Consider the following 18,810-nt stretch of genomic DNA (forward strand, 5'->3'; position numbering starts at 1 on the left):
ATTTGGAACCGTGACAAAAAATGAAACCCGCAGTGATCAGCCTTTGAAGTCTAGCGCACCAACTTAGAAACAGGAGGAGACCCTGGTAGCTGTGAAAAAAACAGGCTGCCAGGTGCTTGAATTTGATGCTGCACCTGTTGCTCAAAACATGCCAGGAACTGCAAGCCCCTGAGAAGCCACATGAAAGAGGCCATGGCGGAGAAGCCCTCCCTGATTTACGCTCCACACCACCTGTGCCGACAGCAAGCTGCTTTGCAAATCAAAACTTACTATTATTATTATTGATAGAAGAGTATCTCTTTTTGAGAAGGAGGGGGAAGAAATTAGACGGATAAGAGGGTGCTTCAAAATCTTCCCTCTGCACACTTTGCATGCAAACAGGTCCCCCCCCCCTTTTCCATCTTGAAGAGGGATTTCTGTGTTCAGGAAACAAGGACAGGACCAGCAATTGGCTTTACAAAAAAATTCTCCAACCCGATTAGGATCAAATGTCCCCGGGGACACTCTGCAAAGGCTTTACCTCACGCAGACAAGAATCTGGCATAAAGAGCTCTTCCTTGGTGGCCTCAGAATAAGGAAATAAACTTGAAGTCATGGAGAAACCTGTATGGGGGGGGGGGCAGGGCACATTCAGCCTGATAAAGGAAACTTCTGCCTCACTGGAGAGCTGCAGGTGTCTAACAAATCAGTGGCAACCGCAACAAAGATGGAACTCCTTATTTATTTCCCCCTCTCCAAAATACGGAGTATTACAAAAACCAAACCATGTTACCAGCCTTGCAAGGGAGGTTTGCAAGGGAACAGTCTTCATTATTCAGAGCCCACTGAGGCTGGGTGCACATTGTATTTTTGGCTATCAAACGCCCACCAGGTTGCCTTCCAGTAATGCAAACTTGTTTTCCTTCCAAATCAGACGCCATTAAACTTTTGCCCCAGAAGATCCTTCTCCCCCCCCCCGTCAGATTACACGGCTGTCACAATCAAGGTTTAAATATACATATATAAAAGCAAAACCCACCGCTTAAAACTCACCAGCACACACCTGCCAAAACTCCCACAAGCTCAGGTTACTGCAACTTCATCCTTTAAAATGCAAATATGGGCTCCCTGAACGCTTGAAACAAGTGCATCATTATAGTTTCCTTAGCCCAAACCCAGTCCACCCCTCCAACCCTGCAAATCCAATCCCCTTGCACTTTTCCAGTACAAAAAATCCAACATCTCCTTCAATACATACTAGGGGGGGGGGGACATGCCCCAATACATCATTTCACACCTTCCTCATTGGATCATATATATTTTTGCAGTTTTATTGAAATTCAGAAACAATTCTCCTGCGTTTATTTCATTTCAATATTTGCTTGCATCACTTTTATCCCACTCAGTTAACAACGACCTCTGAGTCAATTATGCCTAGGAGACATATGCGGGACAGCTTTCAGAAGCTGCCAACGTAACGTCAGGTTTAATGTTTGCTCTATGAAAACGAGCAGCCCTGCAGATCCTGGTAACGCGCTGACTCCACCTTAGAGCAACTTTTCGAAGGCTGCAAGCCTAGACACACCTACTTAGGAGCCAATCATGAGAAACTCCGTGGGGTTTAAATCTAAGGACCGAGTTCTGTTCACCCCCTAAGATGCACCAAGATAAACGAATTAGATCTGCAAGGGTCCGCTGCACCTCAAATCCTGGATTTAGAATGCATGCATTAAGCAGTATCTAGCCTCCCTTTCCTTCCCATTTTGCAGGAAAAAAACTTTCCGGAGTAGAAGCTTCCCCAGCCCAAAAGATATAACCGCCCCCGCCCCGATCTCTTGCACAGCCAACTTTTCACCGTGCAAGAGCACCCCGGGCACAAAGCGACGCGCTGTAATCCGTGCACTACAAAGTTCTTTTTCCGCCTTCCAAAGCAAAACGCATCCCGCATCTCTCCCCATGCAACCCCCCCCTTACATCTGCCAAAAAGTCGACCCTCGGGCGCGCATCTTAAGCACTTTCTGGGAGAAAAAAGAAGGGGGGGAAAGCAAGAGTTTTAAGAAAATCCACGTACCCAAGTCAGCTCAGAGATCGTTTCGCTGCAGTTCCTTCCACTTTTTGGGTTCTCTTTTCGAAATGGGTTCTTTTTGGTGGTGGGGGAGCCTTCCCCCCCCTCCCAAAAAATAAAAATAAAAAAGTCAAGCTTGCAGCGATTGCCTTCCTCCTGGTCCGCGGCAGCCCAGAGATGCGCGCGAGAGAGAGATCTGCACGCCGTCTAGACGCCGAGTAAGCCACTGGGGCTCACCAGCCCGTGGCCAGGAGATTCTCTTAAGCTCTCTGTGACGCACAGGCGGAGGGGTGGGCAGGGAAGGAGGGGGGATCCTCTGACGCACGCGCCGGGCTGCAGGCTTCACCATACAAGGCAAAAAGGGGCGGAATGTTCCGGCGCCCGCGGAGCGAGGGGAGGGGTTGGAATGTCTGCGCGGGTGACGCACGCGGGGTTCCATTGACGCACGCCTTGGAATTGTTTGATCTAAAAATAGAACGAGCTGCCCCCGGCTAAAAATAGAGCCCTTTCCCTAAGCCGGGGAGACGAGAGAAAGTGTCATAGGAAAAACCAAAAGGGGGAACGGGAGGATCCAGGGAACGGAAATGAAGGGGCGACGGCAAAATAATAATAATAATAAAAGATGCAAGAGGCGAGCGCGGTCTTGCAAAGCGAGCTCCTAGCAGCGCTCGGAAGCGCGGCTTAGGCAGCTCTCGCAGCGCTGCAGACACGCCGGCAACCCCCCAGCCGGGCGGTGGTTGCAGCCCTCCCTCCTTCCGTCCCTCCCTGCCCGCCACGAGGTTCTCAGGACAACCCCAAACTCCGCTCGCGTCTGTGCTTCCAGGGCCCTCCCCTCCTATAGTCGCCCGAAGCAGGGCTCCTCCCCTTTCCTGGGAGCAGGGGCCGGCGGAACGCCCCGAGACTTGATTCAGAAGATGCCCACCGGAGAGGGAGCGGAACGGTGCCAAGCGGCACGCGGGGGGCGGGCAATGCTTTCTGCTCAGATCATTGCAAAAGCCACGACGCCACCACCATGAATACAAAGAGCTGCTGCCCCCCCCCTCTCATGAGTATTTGGGGATAATGCGAGCTTTACAAACATGCGGGATTTGGGTTGCAACATTTTGAGCGTTGTTTTGTTTGCAAGAGTCGTCCACTCCCTTCTTCAATAACAGCGCAGGGTGAATTCAGACGAGACCCCCCCCCCCCACACACACATTTTCTTGGCCTGGAGATGGGAAAACAGGATTTCTGCATCCCCCGCTGCTGTGAAAGGCACAGGGGCAAAAGCCACTACAGAGAAATAAACAAAAGTTGCAATCCTATGATGAGAGTCAATTTCAGTGAGGGCATGACTTTCGCTTTTCTAACCCCATTTAACCAAGGCTGGGATGTTTTCCAGGTTTTTGCCTTCTTGCAATGCAATTAATTGGCCCCTGCGGCATGGTTTTAAAAGGCACATGACGGAGCTGAAGCTAAGCAGGTCTGGCTACTGTATTGATGAGAGCTAGCCTGGGAACCTAAGGCCTTAAGTCCCTATGGGGGTTAGCTTGGTTATAAAATTAAACAATTACATAAGTAGAATTTTTAAAATATTTCCCCCCCCCCCATGCTTTGAAAATGCACTACCACTAAGCCTACAACCCGATTGAAGAAATGTTAAAAATCAAGAGTTTCAATTCATTTAACCGAGAATAATATTCATATCTGTCAATAAAACAACTTTTCTAAAAAATATTATGCACCCATATCAACTATATACTGTGTTTTTAGATGATGCACACATCCTTTGTCCTACGTGTCCTCACTTCTCTCCCATACAACCCAACTAGGGGCAGGATATTTGTTAATTATTCACGAATGTTCACTACTACCAGCAGCACTAAGAAGTTAGAAACAATTAAAAAAAAAACCAAGAAAACCATACTCTGCACATTTGTAACACTGGTGCTGGGGAAAAAAAGCTGCAGCGAATCTGAAGCTTGAAGCTCACTAGATCTCCAAAGTGGATAATAAATTAGGCTAGGGAAATGAGTGTAAAGATGAGGGCAGAGCCCTGCCAGTTTGCATCAAACATTTGCCCTTTATCACCATCTCTAGTTGGCTGGCTCTGTTTTGGGAAAGAGCCTGGTGGAAACCCCTCTCCCCCCCCCCCGCCCTGCGCATGTTTTGCTCAATCAAACAAGGGAAACTAGAGACAAGGGTGACTCAGGAGTCCAGAAAACTAGGTCAAGCTTTCTGCACGTGCCCCAGTGCACCTGTTGCTGGCTGGGTGGCTTTCCTTGCATGCCCCAACCATAAATAATTTTTTAAAGAAGTACAGTGGTACCTCGGGTTACATACGCTTCAGGTTACAGACTCCGCTGACCCAGAAATAGTACCTCGGGTTAAGAACTTCAGGATGAGAACAGAAATCGTGCTTTGGCGGCAGCGGGAGGCCCCATTAGCTAAAGTGGTGCTTCAGGTTAAGAACAGTTTCAGGTTAAGAACGGACCTCCGGAACGAATTAAGTACTTAACCCGAGGTACCACTGTATTTCTTAAAGCCTGGAACTTTGCCACAAACAAGGTGCTGGCAGTCATCTCTGCCTCCACAACCTCAGAGAAGCCTCTTTCTCTTTTCCTTCCCAGCCAGCTTTCTAAGCCCACTTCCAAATTCTGATTTTGCTCTCTGCAATTTTGTTTACAAGACCTTAACAGCCCGCCAGTCCGTCCCCCCCCCCCCAGCTTTTAAGGCAAGTTCTGGTAAAACTCTGGAAAAATGGTTCACATCTCCACAAGCTAAACTTAACACAATAAAACCTAAATATATTCTATATGAACATCAGTAATATCAGATAAAACGCAACAATGAAAAATTTTGCTCTGAGCGGGAGTGAGAAGAGGCGGTAACAGCTTTTGTTAAATAAAGATGTTGTCTGTTCCAGTCTAAAAAAAAATTTGGGTAAAAAAATCAATGTTTATTTTTTGCAAGAACCTTACGGAAACTGCTTTGGGAGGTCTGCCTGAAAAGCGCAAAACAAACAAATATTCAAAAACCTTAGCCTCCACCATCACATCCTCCTCAAATCAAAAGAGTCAAAGTACCCATTAGGTGCTACTGCCCGTCCTAAATTGTCCACAAAAATTTCCAGGCTATAGTTCAGGTAAGATAACCTGGGAGACAAGTCATTGGAGCAAGCATGCCTTTAATCTACACTTTCTCTTTTCTTTACTTTTCATAGTTTGCATAGTCTGTTCTATTGGGGTGTGATAACCAAGAGTCATAAGAGGAAGCCAACAAACATGTGTGAAGACTTTTCAGGGTTTGGCTCTAGTGGGATTAAGAGATTTCATTCAGGATCATTCACTGAGTCCTGGATTTTGGAATGAACAGGCAGCACAAGAAATCAGAGGGTACTACAATTAACTCTGACTAGCTGAAAAGCATATTATCATCAGTGCGGGATCTTGCAGTCCTTTGCCAGTAAGAGAAAAATATTTGGGCTGATTTGCCTCTATGGCTCCCCACTACTTAAGTCCCAAATGAGGGTTCTCAATCTGTACCCACTTTCTTTGACCTACCACAGCTGTGCTAAAGCTCCATAATGATGATGATGATGACAACAAAAATAATTTTATTATTTATACCCCACTCATCTGACTGGGTTGCTTCAGCCACTCTGGGCAGCTTCCAACATATATAAAAACATAACACATTATTACAGTGGTACCCCAGGTTACATACGCTTTAGGTTACATACGCTTCAGGTTACAGACTCCGCTAACCCAAAAATAGTGCTTCAGGTTAAGAACTTTGCTTCAGGATGAGAACAGAAATCGTGCTTTGGCGGCAGCAGGAGGCCCCATTAGCTAAAGTGGTGCTTCAGGTTAAGAACAGTTTCAGGTTAAGAACGGGCCTCCAGAACGAATTAAGTACTTAACCCGAGGTACCACTGTATTATTATTATTATTATTATTATTATTATTATTATTATTATTATTATTAAAAACTTCCCTAAACAGCTGCCTCCAGATGTCTTTTAAAGTTACTTATCTCCTTGGCTTGGGGGTTGGATAACTCCATAACCTCCAACATTTATCCGGTGAAAATAGGGGCACCCTAAGGAAAAGCGGGACATTCCAGGATGAAATCAGGAACCGGGGCAGCTTCTGTAAATCCGGGGCTGTCCCTTGAAAATAGGGACACTTGGAAGGTCTGCCACTTTAGCTAATAATCATGACCAACTTGCGTTCATTAACTTCAATGGGTCTGCTCTGAGTAGGCTTTCACGGAATACAACCTCTCTGCTTTGTCAGAATGCAGAAGCTGCTGTGGACTAGATTCCTGGGCTTAAATTTACTTGTTGTTTAGTCGTGTCCGACTCTTCATGACCCCCTGGACCAGAGCACGCCAGGCACTCCTGTCTTCCACTGCCTCCCGCAGTTTACTCAAACTCATGCTGGTAGCTTCGAGAACACTGTCCAACCATCTCGTCCTCTGTCGTCCCCTTCTCCTTGTGCCCTCCATCTTTCCCAACATCAGGGTCTTTTCCAGGGAGTCATCTCTCCTCATGAGGTGGCCAAAGTATTGGAGCCTCAGCTTCACGATCTGTCCTTCCAGTGAGCACTCAGGGCTGATTTCCTTCAGAATGGAGAGGTTTGATCTTCTTGCAGTCCATGGGACTCTCAAGAGTCTCCTCCAACCCCATAATTCAAAAGCATCTATTCTTCGGCGATCAGCCTTCTTTATGGTCCAGCTCTCACTTCCATATTTATTTCCAAATTTACTTGAGAATAGTACAAGTTCAGGAAGGGTTAAGTGAGTAGCCCAGGGCATGGCAGTATCTCTGCTGCAGGGCTCTTGCGAAGCTAAAATGTTATTCTGAGTTGCTTATTAACAAGGAAATGAAGACGGGTGGGGAGAAAGATCACTTCACAGTGTGCCAGGCATTACTTGGTAAAGCTGCAGTGGCTATACAGAACCTCCATGTTTAGAGCAAGTTAGGCTGCTGAACAACAGCTGCTGGGGAGCAGAAGCGGGAAAGGTCTATTGCCTACAGGCTTCGTTCGGTGAACTTCCCAAAAGGCATGCAACTACCGGCCACTGCACATGGGATGCGGGTGGCGCTGTGGGTTAAACCACAGAGCCTAGGACTTGCCGATCAGAAGGTCGGCGGTTTGAATCCCCACGACGGGGTGAGCTCCCATTGCTCGGTCCCTGCTCCTGCCAACCTAGCAGTTCGAAAGCACGTCAAAGTGCAAGTAGATAAATAGGTACCGCTCTGGCGGGAAGGTAAATGGTGTTTCCGTGCGCTGCTCTGGTTCGCCAGAAGCGGCTTAGTCATGCTGGCCACATGACCTGGAAGCTGTCTGCGGACAAATGCCGGCTCCCTCAGCCAGTAAAGCGAGATGAGTGTGCAACTCCAGAGTCATCCGCGACTGGACTTAACGGTCAGGGGTCCCTTTACCTTTACAGGTCCCTACTCATATGGCCAATGCAAAGGCTGTAGTGCTAACATCATCATCATTATTATTAAAATTTGTACATCACCCAATACCCGCAGGTCTCAGGGCAGCTCACAAGATAAAATCACAATATAAAAACATAAATAGCAAAAGTAAAAACAACCCAATAATCCCCTCCCCAGCACATTTTCAAAGGGCAAGAGATGTCCATCAGCCCAAGGCCTGGTTAAAGAGGAACATTTTTGCCTGGCACCTAAAGGTGTATAATGAAGGTGCCAGCCAAACCTCCCTGGGGAGAGCATTCCACAAACGGGGAGCCACTGCAGATAAGGCCCCGTTCTTGTGTTGCTACCCTCAGGACCCCTGCTGAACTCAGCGTGGAGTAAACATGCATGTAAGATCAGGCTGTGTGTATGTGTTTATAAAGCTTTGCCTTAAAGATCCTTGCCCCAGCGGTCAAACCCCAAAGGCCGCAGCCACTTTGCCGGGAGTTTAGTGTCACAAAAACAAAGTCAGCCCAGGGCGGAAGGAGTTTTTCCTCTGCCTGGTCTACTCCCCCCCCCCCCGCTCCCCATTTTCCAACTTGGCGATACATCAGGCTGCAACCTCCAAGTGGAATTTTGTAGGCCAAGCATAAAAGACGCCGATAACTCGGCAGCCGGAAAGATTGATGTATTTTCCTATTGTTAAAAATATTTTTAGCCTCGGCAGCCTCTGGGTTTGCTTAAAGGCCTCACGCCTGTTAAGACCGACTGCGTAACAAGATGCGTTTTTCTTGCATGTTTGAGCTGAAGACTTGGCCGGAAACCCAGAGCAGCTGCTGAGGAGAGGAATGTCATTGTCAATTGGTTGGTTACCCCAGCACTCTCGAATGCTGGGTTTTTTTGCGGGGTGGGGGGAACAAACCCTAAAATTTCAGGAATTAAAACCAACGGTGCCTTGTTGGTTTGTTTTTTAAAATGTTGGGTTGGTAAATAGATGATAGAGGGAGACTACTAAAATCCAAGTCACAGAATCCTGGCGCTACTGGAAATCTGAAGATGACTTAGCTTAGGGATGCGAACCTGACATCCCCCAGCTGTTGTTGGTACCAACTCTCATCAACCTCGGCCAGGGACGACCGAGTCCAGCAACATCTGGAGTACCATGCCTTCTCCACCTCTGATCTAGCCAATCCTCTGTCATAGAATCATAGAGTTGGAAGAGACCACAAGGGCCATCGAGTCCAACCCCCTGCCAAGCAGGAAACACCATCAGAGCACTCCTGACATATGGTTGTCAAGCCTCTGTTTAAAGACCTCCAAAGAAGGAGACTCCACCACACTCCTTGGCAGCAAATTCCACTGTCGAACAGCTCTTACTGTCAGGAAGCTCTTCCTAATGTTTAGGTGGAATCTTCTTTCTTGTAGTTTGGATCCATTGCTCCGTGTCTGCTTCTCTGGAGCAGCAGAAAACAACCTTTCTCCCTCCTCTATGTAACATCCTTTTATATATTTTATATATTTGAACATGGCTATCATATCACCCCTTAACCTCCTCTTCTCCAGGCTAAACATGCCCAGCTCCCTTAGCCGTTCTTCATTAGGCATTGTTTCCAGGCCTTTGACCATTTTGGTTGCCCTCCTCTGGACATGTTCCAGTTTGTCAGTGTCCTTCTTGAACTGTGGTGCCCAGAACTGGACACAGTAGGGGCTCAATTTCTCAATTTCCTCAGAGGGGCTCAATTTCTCTGTATCAGGTTCCCCACAGAACACTGTGTTTTCAATATTTTTTGGGGGGAAGAATCATGAATCCAGGACTGGACTCTGAGCATAAAAAGAGCTTAGCCCCCCCCCAAACCCTCTTCTTAGATCAGCCACTGATTTCCTTGGCCTAGCTCCCCTCACAAGTTTTTCGCAAGGATAAAAAATAGAATAACCTCCTCTATGGCATCTTGAGCTCTTTGGGAGAATGAGAGAATCCCAATGTGACCAATGAATTTGGAAATGATTGAGAAGGAATTTTAAAAAATAAAATAAAACATTCTACATATACACTCCAATAAATCATATTTTTATTTTTTTCGACTTCCCATCTTGTTTTCCATGAATCCCCCCCCCCCCCGTTTTCTATCTCTTATGTCCTAACAATATTACAATAAGTCCTAATTCTTTCTTTACTCGTTATTCAAATCCTTCCCGCAAATTCATCAAACTGTAACATTTCTTTAAATAGTCCGAAATCATTCTGTTGCTTTCAGCTGGCCAGTAAAAATGTACGGTAGTTGACGGCTACTCTAGAAGAAGAGGAGAAAATGAGAGGAGCACCCCCCAAAAAGGCAAAAACCAGACTGCTAGGCAGGGGACCTCAGAGTTTAAAAAGCTATTCGAAAGGCATGTATATGTAGACGACAACAGACGACAACCAGTCCTCACATTAATTCAATGGAAAGTTCCACTCTGAAACAATTTAAGGGCACTTCGAAGTGGTTTGAGGTCTGCAGCCGTACTGAAGTCTCAGAGCGAGGCAAGCCCTTCTCTTGAAAGCATGGAAATGTGGCTTGCCAGTGGGGGTGGAGACCAGGGGAAAACCTACTCAGATCTCTCTGTGCTTCTAGCAAAGCCTTTGTGCCTCTCCTACACTCAAAATAATCTCTAAAACCATCAAGCAAGGAACCTGCTATGTACACATGGAAAACGCTGCACACTGGGTTTCCACTCTTGAACAAACGCGTTAAAACAGTAAATATGTAATTCGAAATTCAGAAGGCAGATTGGTTTTTATCATCCGATCTGGTCTAGAAGTCAGAATCATCTAGGTAGAAAGCCTGAATTAATCAAGTACGTTTGGCATATATAAAGCAATGTTGCAGGGCGGAACAAACTGATTTTCAGGATTCCAGGCACCCCATTCCCGTTCTCTGCCACTACCCATCCAGTTTTCAGCTTTCCCCAGCAGTCAATCAGTATTCCATGTGACTGGCTCTCTTTGGTTGCTCTGAGCTTTTTAAAGATTCCCCCACCCTCCCAAATATTTCTTGTACTTTTGCAAATCTATTGGGTTTCCCCAAAGCTTGCTGGTACCTTACGCAGGTGTCGGTTACATAAGAATCAGCACTCTGAGAGTGGATATCACTATTGAAGAGGACAAAATTCTGTTTATATCATTATTAATATATATAAAGGGAGAAACACCATCCCTGGCTCAATAATTTAAAAAGACACTGGAGAGAAGGAGGAAGAAGTCTTTGTATTCACGACCGCCCCCCCACTACAAGATCAGTGCACAACTTGATCACTGCTGGATACTAAGTCAAAGATCAGGAACGCTTAGCCCTACAGATCTTGCTAGATTAAAGGTAAAGGTAAAGGTAAAGGGACCCCTGACTATTAGGTCCAGTCGTGACCAACTCTGGGGTTGCCTCTGGGGTTGCGGCGCTCATCTTGCTTTATTGGCCGAGGGAGCTTCCGGGTCATGTGGCCAGCATGACTAAGCCACTTCTGGCAAACCAGACCAACACGGAAACACCGTTTACCTTCCCGCCGGAGTGGTACCTATTTATCTACTTGCACTTTGACGTGCTTTCGAACTGCTAGGTGGGCAGGAGCAGAGACCAAGCAACGGGAGCTCACCCCGTCGCAGGGATTCGAACCGCCGACCTTCTGATCGGCAAGTCCTAGGCTCTGTGGTTTAACCCACAGCGCCACCCGCGTCTTGCTGGATTACAACGCCCATAATCTCTCGTACCAATTGATTTGAAAAATAGTTCAGTTCCAAACTCATGCTATTAACAGGGGAGGGGGGAAAACCAACCCAAACTCTTGTTGTTATGGTTCTAGTGCAACAAAACAAGACTTTTTATTTATTTTTTACCCATCAGACAAGCAGCCAGCCCTACATCCGCTGCCAAGTTGGACCCTGCTTTAACACCCAGCAACACCATGTACCGCCAGCTGCATCTAAGTCATCCCATAGAGAAGATAGATTAACTACACAAACTGTTCCGGCACAGTCTGGTTCTAAAGAAAAGATGGCTTGCGAGCCTGGTACTCGGGGTATGTTCCCAAGGCAACCCTTGCGTTTCAGAGTGTTCCCAACTTACGCGTCAGACTTCAGAGCTTGGAACTGGATGCCAGGAAGGGTAGCAAGCCGCTTGCTGAGTTATTAAAAGTGTTTCCGTACCAGATGTCTTTTCTCGGCGGCGTCTCAGTGTTCTTCCACCAATCTCTCACTTACACACACCCTTTAGAGACTTTGGAGTACCATTGTCCAAAAGGAGGCGGGGAGGGGAAAACAATGTGGCAGTCGCAGGGCCTTTTCGCAGTGGCCCCCAAATCCTTGTATGAACTCCCATACGAAGAATACAGAGAGGCATCAAACCGTGCGACAACATTATAGAAAACTTCATAAATGTTTCCCCTTGTGAGGCAGGATTTGGGTCGATTCATAAGTCTGCCAAATGGATCTTTTACAATATGGACTGGTTGTTTATGTCCTCATCTGGCAAATATTTTTTTTTGCAGAGGATCACTGTGAATGGGTAGTCAAAGGCTGGGTGAATTCTCATTACCACCACCACTGTCTCGCCTGTTTCCCTCTCTGCCATTGATGGGATGTGCTACTTGTTCCATCCCCCCCCCCCCGCCCCCGCCGCCGAGACACAGCAGATGAAGAAACAGTCAGAAGGAAGTCAGATCCAAGAACCTTTGGTGCTGCCACAAAGGACTCTGGGCATTGCCACCCTTTGTGCAACAAAGCCAGGCAGCATTCAAAATCTGCCAGCTGCCCACACTCTGAGATGGAGATGCGCTGTGCAGTTCCTGGATTCCAACACACAAAAAGCTACTCTGTCCCCAGGCAGAACAAGGTCCCTGGCATTCTGTTCTGCCCAGTGGCATCTCATTTTACAGAAAGCCTGACTAGGCGCGATCCGATATTGCGCATTGTGCTTCGGGACTGAAGAGAACAGCTGGAAAGTGGGAGATTGTGCCCCCTCCCCGCAGCCCAGGTGCAAACCGGATTAACGAAAGGTACAAAGTCCTCCTAGCCTGCTAACTGAGTGTTCTAGACAAGAATGTTGCAAGAGGCTCCGAGTTCCTGGCTGGTGTTGCAGGATATTCGAGAGGGTACAGAAACTTCTAAGGAGGGAAACATTCCCAGGATTGTAGGTGGTGCCTCTCTCTGATGAAGACCTCAAAGCTGGGTAACTAAACAAGCTGAGGCCCTAGACCAGCGGTTCTCAACCTGTGGGTCCCCAGATGTTGTTGGACTACAACTCCCATCATCCCTGAGCTTCGGCCTTGCTAGCTAGGGGTGATGGGAGTTGTAGTTCAACAACATCTGGGGACCCACAGGTTGAGAAAGGCTGACGTAGGCCTTTTACCTCCTCAAGACAGGAGTAGCAGGCAGATTTGAAGATACAAAAGTCCTGTGGGCAAGGTGTGTCACAGGAACACCACAAGGACTCGGGACAGCCTGGGTCGGAATCCCATTCAGCAACAAAGTGGATTTCACAATCTCGGGTCAATCATGGTCTTTCAGCTTGGTCTACTTTGCAAAGCTGGTTTTTAGGATGCAACAAGTACAGTGGTACCTCAGGTTACATACGCTTCAGGTTACATACGCTTCAGGTTACAGACTCTGCTAACCCAGAAATAGTGTTTTAGGTTAAGAACTTTGCTTCAGGATGAGAACATAAATTGTGCTCTGGTGGCGCGGCAGCAGCGGGAGGCCCCATTAGCTAAAGTGGTGCTTCAGGTTAAGAACAGTTTCAGGTTAAGTACGGACCTCCGGAACGAATTAAGTACTTAACCTGAGGTACCACTGTACATCCTTCATTTGCCACCCCAAGGCCCTTGGAAGAAAGTTGGGATACAAATGCGATAAATAAATGAATGCTGGCAAGTTAAGCAAAATAGCTGAATCTTAGATTTTAGGCTCATGTTATCTGAGTAGGAATTTACCTGTATCCTGGTTTTTTACAGATGTCACCCAGCGCTTCTCCTTTCTAGGTTAGTACACATTTGTGACGTGCTTAGTTTCAGCAATTGTGCTTTATCTAACGTTCTCTCTCTGATCAGTCGCTGGGCCTGTGTATCTGTTAGATTCAATCCAGGCCAGTGAATCTTGAATCGCCCAGCCCACCGCTTCCACTGATTCATGACTAAACTCTGGTAAAGTCTCTCCAGGAAGCAAAATTATTTTGACTTTGGCGGTTCTGTGCTCACAGGGAAACTTTGTGGCGGAGTCAGAACTGAAGTCAGTATGTAAAGCTCATCATTGAAGGAGAGGCGTCTCTTAAACCTGTCTGGGGAGAAGCAGGAGATCGCTCTCTCCGCTTCTACAGAAGGAAAAACTAAAGAAGAGAGGCCTTCTCCAAAGCGTCCTGACCCCAAATGACTTCTTTATTGTTCAGGAAGTTCCCTTCCCTTAGGCAATGTACACCTGCGGCACATGTATCCAGGGAGTCCTGCCGTAAGCATTTTGATTGGCAGAAAGTAAATGTATCTTTCCTGGCACAGGAACACAGGTAGAGGACAAAGTGTACGAACATGTCAAACTGGGTTTTGGAGAGAACTTCCAAGAAAAGCAACACCGTTAAGAGGAAGAGTCCGGATTTGCAATAAAGGCTGTCTTGTGTTTAGGAAACCATACATCCTTCGCCGTAATTGTACCCATCCCCTCTCACATAATCAGGGCGGCTAAACTGTTGATCTTTCCTATTTGCTCAGGTCTGCTTGAAGGGTGGGTGGGGGGAATAGTCTCATAGTCTAATGTTGATATCTAGATTGTTGGTGGACTCCAACTCCAATCAGCCCTGGCCAGATGGTCAGGGATAATGGGAATTGTAGTCCAACAACATTTGGAGAGCTGCAAGTTCTTCATCCCTCCTTTAAGCGGGTGGCGCTGTGGGTTAAACCACAGAGTTTAGGACTTGCCGATCAGAAGGTCGGCGGTTCGAATCCCCACGACGGGGTGAGTTCCCGTTGCTCGGTCCCTGCTCCTGCCAACCTAGCAGTTCAAAAGCACATCAAAGTGCAAGTAGATAAATAGGCACCACTCTGGTGGGAAGGTAAAGGGCATTTCCGTGCACTGCTCTGGTTCACCAGAGGCGGCTTAGTCATGCTGGCCACATGACCCGGAAGCTGTACGCCGGCTCCCTCGACCAGTAAAGCGAGATGAGAACCGCAACCCCAGAGTCGGTCACGACTGGACCTAATGGTCAGGGGTCCCTTTATCTCAGATCAGGGCAACCAGCACCAATGACCCAAACTAACATCCTTGCTCCTTGGGCATCCCTTGGCAGAGTGGAGAATGGGCCCTTTAATACCACTGTGCTGGATAAAAAAACCAGTTAGCATAATTATTTATTCCAGGGTAAATACCGTATTTTTTGCTCTATAAGACTCACTTTTTCCATCCTAAAAAGTAAGGGGAAATGTGTGTGCGTCTTATGGAGCGAATGCAGGCTGCGCAGCTATCCCAGAAGCCAAAAGCCAGATGCTTTCGCTGCACAGCAATCCCTCTTGCTGTTCTGGCTGCTGGGATTCAGAATATTTTTTTCCTTGTTTTCCTCCTCCAAAAACTAGGTGCGTCTTGTGGTCTGGTGCGTCTTATAGAACGAAAAATACGGTAGTTCTCCTGCACACTCCCCACAGCTCATTTTAATTGGCTGAACTGTTTAAGGCAGTTTCTATTTGCAAAAAACACCCGTGACTCACAACCAAACAAAAAAGTAAAAATGGAGCTCGATAAAATCGTGGATGGAACCATCAGCTCCTTTCCAGGCAAAAACTCAGCCCTTCTATCTAAAGAGCATCGGTCTTATTACACTCAGAAGGCTTGTAGCCACAATTAGTTCCTGGGTTCCCCCCCGGCAAAAGGAATCCTTGCTTCGAAGTGTGACTCACCCGTAACAGAAAGTTCCATAGGTTAGGTTATTTGCTGTCTGAAAGGAGTGTTGCCTTTGATCGCACGGGAGCCGGACTGGTGTTCCTTGCTGTCGTCCTACGCTCTCTCCCTCTTTCATCTGAAGCAAAGCTGCAGGTGTAGCGAACACCTTGGCCAAGAGGAGCCATCTGGCAGGCGGCCAGCGGTGGCGGTGGAGGGCAGCAGCCCGCAGCTGGTTTCAATCATCAGGGGCCGGGCCGGGAACTGCTTAGCAGGGTTTGGCAGTCAGAGCGCTGAATGCACGCATGTTTGTGTTTCAGAGGAAGCCAAGCCCACAGCGGCGTCAGAGAAAGCGTAAGGGGTGTCCCACCCACCGCTGGACGTCAGCAGCTGGACAGGCAGCGGCCCGCGTCAGCAGGTCTTGGAAGAACACGCCAAGAGCCATATATAGGTCATGTGGGGAATCCCTTCTAAACCAGGAATCTTTCCCTTCCCCTCCCTAGTTGACCTCCTAAAAACGTCACTTTCTAGCCAAAGCTGGGGGAAAGCATTTAGGAGTCCCAGAATGGCTGGCTGGTGCCGGAATAAAAAAAACACACACACACAAAAACCCTGATGCAATTGAGCAGGCTGGTGACTGTTTTAGCACAGTTATGAAAGAGCTTGTTTCGCCAGGACTGAAGGCCAAACGTTGCAGCGTTTTCAGCGTCCATCAAAAGTGCTGCTGGTCTCAAACTGACCAAACTCAAATCACATTAAAAGTCTGAATTCCAAGTATATACATGCACAATTAAGGCACACTCCCAGACCCCGATTTGATCCCAGAATATCCCACTTTTCCTTAGGACGTCCCTATTTTCATCAGAGGGCATGGAATTATGCAACCCCCAAGACAAGGAGATAAGGAACTGTACAACCTTTAGAAGAAATCTGAAGGCAGCCCTGCACAGGGAAGTTTGTTTAATGTTTTATTATGCTTTTATGTATGTTGGAAGATGCCCAGAGTGGCTGGGGCAACCCAGTCAGATAGGTTGGGTATAAATAATAAAATCACTATTATCATCATCGTTATTATTATTACTATGGAACAGGTCATCCCTATTTTCATGGGAGAAATGTTGAACATCATCAACAATGGGAGGTGATCTGAAACAATGCTACTTGAGTCAGTTACCCAGAGGTGCCAAATCAATCATGAGGCCCAAATTCCTATTTGGAGTTGTGCAAGCAGAATTGCCATGCGCACAATGTCTCCCTTTGTTGAACAGAGCAGGGAGGCTGCTCTGCCGTATGCCAACACCTTTCATTGCTATCTGCACCGAAACACCAAATGTAGGGCTGCCATACCTCTGGAATTTCCTGGACATATATGGGAAAAGCTCAACAACTTTGCCCAAAAAAGATCTCAACAACTTTTGCACCCGGATTTTCACTTTTTGAAATATGGCAACCCTAACCAAATGGAAAGACAGTGCTCCATCGCAACCCAGGAGGAGGTCAGGTACTACCAGACATTCAAGATGCAGGGCAGGGGACCTCCTAAGTACCGTATTTTTTGCTCTATAAGACTCACTTTTCCCCTTCTAAAAAGTAAGGGGAAATGTGTGTGCGTCTTATGGAGCGAATGCAGGCTGCACAGCTATCCCAGAAGCCAGAACAGCAAGAGGGCTCGCTGCTTTCATTGCGCAGTGATCCCTCTTGTTCTTCTGGCTTCTGAGATTCAGAATATTTTTTTTCTTGTTTTCCTCCTCCAAAAGCTAGGTGCAACTTATGGTCTGGTGTGTCTTATAGAGCGAAAAATACGGTAACTGAAGTTCCATTTTCATGACCTGCGGGCAAGGATCAAACACCAATTGGACTACAACCCCCATCATCCCCAACCATGGGCCATCCTGGCTGGAGCTGATGGGAACTGGAGTTTAGCAACATCGATAAGCCCACAGACCTGCTATCCCTGGCCTACCAAAAGGAAGCATGCAACAGGAACAGCCAGACACAGAGTGGGCAGTGGGGCAGCCAGATCAAGGTATTTTACACAAGTCCAATATTAAATTGTAAGCCTTTAAATCAGCAAAAGCTATTTTGAAATTCGCTGCTTGAAAGGTGGGAATCTGGTTAACCCAGCTCTATCGGTGTATAAAGCAAAAACAATGGCCCAGATTCTATATGGTGCAGAGGTTTGGGGTACCTCAAAGATCTCTGGTTCAGAACCCCCACAGAATTATTTTTTAAGAGTTCTTTTAGGTTTACCCAAAGACGTGCAATCTGCCATGGCCAGGTTGGAAACTCGCATGTTGAGCATAGAGAGCCAAACAGATAAAATAATCCTCTGCTATTGGTTTAGAATTCAACAGATGGACAACACTAGGCTACCAAAAAAAGCCTGATTGAGCTCTCGAATGGATTACCCCTTAAAAACTGGGTAAATCACGGTGCCCAACTGATGGGCAAATATGACTGAGATCACAAGTCACCCAAAGGGGTGTGTGCCCATCTGACATCCAGGAAAGTCTGCAGTGCAGTCACAAAGGAGAAGCACATCACTAACAACACTTGCTCTGAGCCAAGTCACTATCCTATCCAGACAAAAGGTGTGCTCTCTAGGCCTTTGTCAGTGCTTCAGCGAGTTTCAAAAGGTGAGAGGCGTGCGAGAGAGGAAAAGAAAGAGAAAGAGGAAGGGAGAAAAACACAGAGAGGAATCTCATAACTTTCTGAAGCCCATATCTAGGGCAGTGTGTACTTGCAACAAGTGGCAAGAGGCAGTATTTGGGTTACCGGTATTTATTTCTTAAACTTACGCCCCACCTTGGATAAAAATATCCAAGGCAGCTAGAAGTTAACCAGTTAACAAAGTGAGTTCAGACAGCATTTCCACAGGAAGGAGCTACACTAAACACTAAATGCCCATTGCCCAACACACACACACATACACACATATGACCGTGCTCATGCAATTTCTGGCTTAACTTCGCATCAGCAAGTACTAGGGGCTTGGTTTGTTTTTTAATAACTAAATTTATTCTATGAGAAAAACCACATTTCGTGCTTAGCCAGCGTGATTACAGATACGCAAACACATACAGTCCATCTTAATTCTCAAGGAAATCTATATGACGGAGGAAAAAAATATAGCACGAAATGGTTTATCCTGCTGGGGACAACCACATTTTTTAAAAAAATATTTTTTTTGAAGCATTGTCAAGGCTTTGTTAGGCTGTCCATGTAGCAACCAGCACTGAGGCTCTAGCAAGAGGAAGAAGCAACAGAAAAAAATATTTCATTTGCCAGCCAAGCAAATATTTCTCCCCCCCCCCCCCACTGCAACATATACAGTGATGTTCAAAGGCTTCAATCCTAAACATGAATGCTTTGGCATATATGCTACTGAACTCAGTGGGACCTACCTTCAAGTAAACATACTGAAGATTATAGTGTTAGGTTCGCTCCTATGCATAACGTATTTTTCGCTCT

At 46.8% G+C, this 18,810-nt stretch overlaps 1 protein-coding gene across 3 annotated transcripts in view; it reads right to left on the reverse strand.

The window, feature by feature from the left end:
* Positions 1–18,810, reverse strand: part of NR4A1 (nuclear receptor subfamily 4 group A member 1) — a 41,748-nt gene that overhangs the window by 21,283 nt on the left and 1,655 nt on the right. Inside the window, exon 1 of one of the 3 annotated variants that reach the window (XM_081898702.1) lies at positions 15,360–15,557. The exons of 1 other annotated variant lie outside the window; for it this stretch is intronic. In XM_081898702.1, coding sequence (XP_081754828.1) covers positions 15,360–15,378 — 19 coding nt within the window. In that variant the 5' untranslated portion in view covers positions 15,379–15,557. Of the gene's footprint in view, positions 1–2,050; positions 2,190–15,359; positions 15,558–18,810 lie in introns of those variants that run through there. One more of the 3 variants, XM_081898703.1, reaches the window with a different exon arrangement.

The sequence above is a fragment of the Podarcis melisellensis genome (assembly GCF_964234715.1).
Source record: "Podarcis melisellensis genome assembly, chromosome: 2".
NCBI classification, from domain to species: Eukaryota; Metazoa; Chordata; class Lepidosauria; order Squamata; family Lacertidae; genus Podarcis; species Podarcis melisellensis.